The sequence below is a fragment of the Protobothrops mucrosquamatus genome, unplaced genomic scaffold, assembly GCF_001527695.2.
Source record: "Protobothrops mucrosquamatus isolate PMUCROS unplaced genomic scaffold, P.Mucros_1.0 scaffold4337, whole genome shotgun sequence".
NCBI lineage: Eukaryota > Metazoa > Chordata > Lepidosauria > Squamata > Viperidae > Protobothrops > Protobothrops mucrosquamatus.
Window position 1 is genome coordinate 34918 of NW_015390251.1, and position 3249 is coordinate 38166.

The 3249-nt window shown below is 50.8% G+C and overlaps 1 protein-coding gene across 1 annotated transcript in view; it reads left to right on the forward strand.

The window, feature by feature from the left end:
- Nucleotides 1-2647, forward strand: part of ALDH4A1 (aldehyde dehydrogenase 4 family member A1) — a 12103-nt gene extending 9456 nt beyond the window's left edge. Inside the window, exons 11-14 of the mRNA XM_015828222.1 lie at nucleotides 846-998; nucleotides 1370-1491; nucleotides 1798-1916; nucleotides 2388-2647. Of these exons, the coding sequence (XP_015683708.1) occupies nucleotides 846-998; nucleotides 1370-1491; nucleotides 1798-1916; nucleotides 2388-2500 (507 nt within the window). The 3' untranslated portion in view covers nucleotides 2501-2647. The remainder of the gene's footprint in view (nucleotides 1-845; nucleotides 999-1369; nucleotides 1492-1797; nucleotides 1917-2387) is intronic.
- The last annotated feature ends 602 nt before the right edge of the window (nucleotides 2648-3249 follow it).

Genomic DNA, 3249 nt, shown 5'->3' on the forward strand with positions numbered 1-3249 from the left:
CCCCCCTCCCTCTCTCTCTCTCTCTCTCTCTTTCTTTCTCTCTCTCTCTTTCTTTCTCTCTCTCTCTCTCTCTCTCTGTATTTAACTTACACCTTAGAGCAGTAATGGCAAACCTTTTAGAGACCGAGTGCCCAAACTGCAACCGAAAACCCACTTATTTATTGCCGGGTGCCAGGTGGGCATGGCCCACTGGGTGGGCGTAGCTGTGGTGGTCATGGCAGACAGGGTGGGTGTGGCCAAGGTGGGCGTGATCACCTCATTGTTGCTCGTGGGGAGGGACACCTGTGGGGGCCGGGCAGGGTTGGGGGAGATCCAGGGGGGCTCTGGCAGGTGGGGCGGTGGGCAGGAGGCTTGTCCTGCTGGGTGAGGTGAGGCAGAGTGGGGGTGCCATTGTCACGGCAAGGTGAGGCAGGGGCCAGGGCAGCTACTGCCTGACACCATCAGCCACTGCACAGAGGCCAGTGAGTGCATGGGTGCTGGGATGCATCTGGCCATGTGGGACCTCGGCGAGTTAACGGGCGGCTGGTTGAAGAGGGATGGTTGCCATCTCCGGGGCATGGCGCGTGTGCCCACAGAGAGGGCTCTGAGTGCCGCCTCTGGCACGCGTGCCATAGGTTCACCACCACTGCCTTAGAGAGTAGTTCCAATACTGAGATAGCACATACTTTGTCATCATTTCACAAACTCGTTTCAAGGTTTAATGGTCGAGAGGGGAATATCCTGAGGTGTTTGCCTTACGTGTTCCCGTTCTGAGATGTTTGCCTGCTCTTGTGCTAGGCACAGCCAGAACACACTTCTTTGCTACACGGACGTCACTGTGCTGTTTCCGCTGCTGTGTCTTTCAGGCGTTCGGACGCATCAAGAAATGGCTCAAGCACGCTGAATCCTCACCCAACCTGAACATCCTAGCCGGAGGCGGCTGCGACGATGCGGTGGGCTATTTTATCCAGCCATGCATTGTGGAGACAACGGACCCCAAGGACCCCATCATGCAGGAGGTGAGCCTATGCGACGGAGACGGCATTTCCTTGGGAAAATGCTAAATGCCTCCCACAGTCTTTGCTTGTTCCCTGCGAGGCCAAATCCTCTTCCATGCCAACTTTCTGCAAAAGTTTAAAATATCCATGATCGTTGCAAAAACACCATCTAATTAAGGATTTTGCTACCCTCTCTAGGTGGCGCTGGGAAATGTAGTCTAGGACTCTAGGCATCACCACAGAGATACCGTCCCCCTCACTTTAGACATGCTAATTTTCCTAGTGAAAGTGCCCCACGGGTTTACAGAAATGTAGACAGTGATTTTTACAGATGCAACAGCCTTTAATTTGGGTTTGTTTTCTCTCTTTTTTTTTCTCCTCCCCACGGGTAGGAAATCTTTGGGCCGGTTCTGTCCGTCTATGTCTATCCAGAGAAACAGTACAAAGATATCCTCCACCTGATTGACAGCACTTCTCCGTACGGCCTCACAGGGGCGGTGTTTGCCCAGGATAAGTAAGAACCGGGGTGTCTCTGTGGATGTGATGGGGGTCTCCCTCTCCTTGGATGGGGAATTGGGAAATAATAGCCAGGGTGCATTTAAGGTCGGCACAGAACCCAAATACTTTTAATCTTCTCCCAGCTCAACTAGAGTGCGGTAGAAGACCCCCAGTGTTGTCATTGCCACAATATACCAGCCTTAATGAAACCCTTTTGATCAGGAGAAGTGTATCTTAGGACTCTGGGGAAGGGGCTAAAGTCCTTGTGTGCCCCCTTGCTGGAAGGTCTGATCTCTTTCCCCCTCCTCACATCTCTGCTCAGGGCTGTCATTGCCGAAGCCACTAAACTCCTAAGGAACGCAGCCGGGAATTTTTACATCAATGACAAGTCCACTGGTGCGGTGGTGGCCCAGCAGCCATTTGGGGGTTCTCGTGCCTCAGGTATGTAGAAATCAGATTTGTGTGTGTGTGTGTGTGTGTGTGTGTGCGTGCGTGCGTGCTTAGGGTCTGGCCTGATCTCAGAACATTTTGTAGCACTTTCTGATAAAATGCAGTTGGTATTACCATCATTATCATCGCTCTCATTATTGCAGTGTGGGTCCCCATTCCTGCCAATGGCTCCCAAGCTGAAGAAGTACAGACAAGATAACACCTTTGTTAACCACTATACCTAGTTGTGGTTTGTTGACACGAAGAAGGGAGCCTTGGTGGAACACCACCACCTTCTTTGCCCACCGCCCAAATCTTGCGAGATGCAAAACGCGCTCGGCAACCAGTTTCTTGCAACCACGTAATGGCCCAGCAAGATGTGGGAAGCGAGCCTAGGTTTTCATGGGACAATGAGATCTAGCGACTTGGGAGTGTTTGGTCGCAGAGGATGCAAATGCTGTTCCTTTCTTCTTTTGGACTCAGGAACCAACGACAAGCCGGGCAGCGCTCATTACATCCTGCGGTGGACCTCTCCCCAGGCGATCAAGGAGACCCACGAGCCGCTGGGGGACTGGAAGTACCCCTACATGCAGTGACGTGGCTCATGGGCCTTGCAGACGTGGACTGCGACCGTCGGGGCGACAGGCTGTGTTTCCTTTCAGCGGCCGCCCTTGCCGATCTCTCCGAAGGCACAAATGACAAGGAGTGAATTGATTTCCTTCTCTGCCACCTGGACATCTTTGGAGAATATTTAAAAAAAAAATCATATCCTACTGAAAATCAAAATTTACTCCTCCACTTCATTTCTCCAGGGAGGCTTTGCTGCCGACACTCCTTAAATGCCACGTTCTTCAACTTTTCTATCTGTTTCTAATACATTTTTGCCTCCTCCACTGGAGGGGAGAAGGGACTTGTGCCAAAAGCAGCCTAGTCAGTGAATCTCTTTTGTTACAGAAACAAGAGGAACGGCCAGGGAAGAAAGTCACATCCAGAGAAATTGTGAGCATCAAATCAGCCTGCAGGAAAAGCAAAAACTAAACTCCTGTAAACGATCTTCTTGCGCGTCCGAAGGAACGTGGGTGGAGATTTTTGCACAAAAAGTTTTGCTTGTGTGGCAGTCGCCCTCCAGATGGGGACGCTGGTTCTTTTAAAAAAGATTGAATGTTGTAAAATTTGAACACTCAAATCGGGGGACAAGTAATGCTTTCTTTAAAGGGCGTCTTTTGGTAGCTTGCAAACGGAGCAAGGCTAATTCTGCGCAAAAGCTCTACAATCAAGGAACGGAGGAATGCAAATGAAATGTATGAAACTGAACGATTGAGGAAAGACTGGCAAACCGCTAATT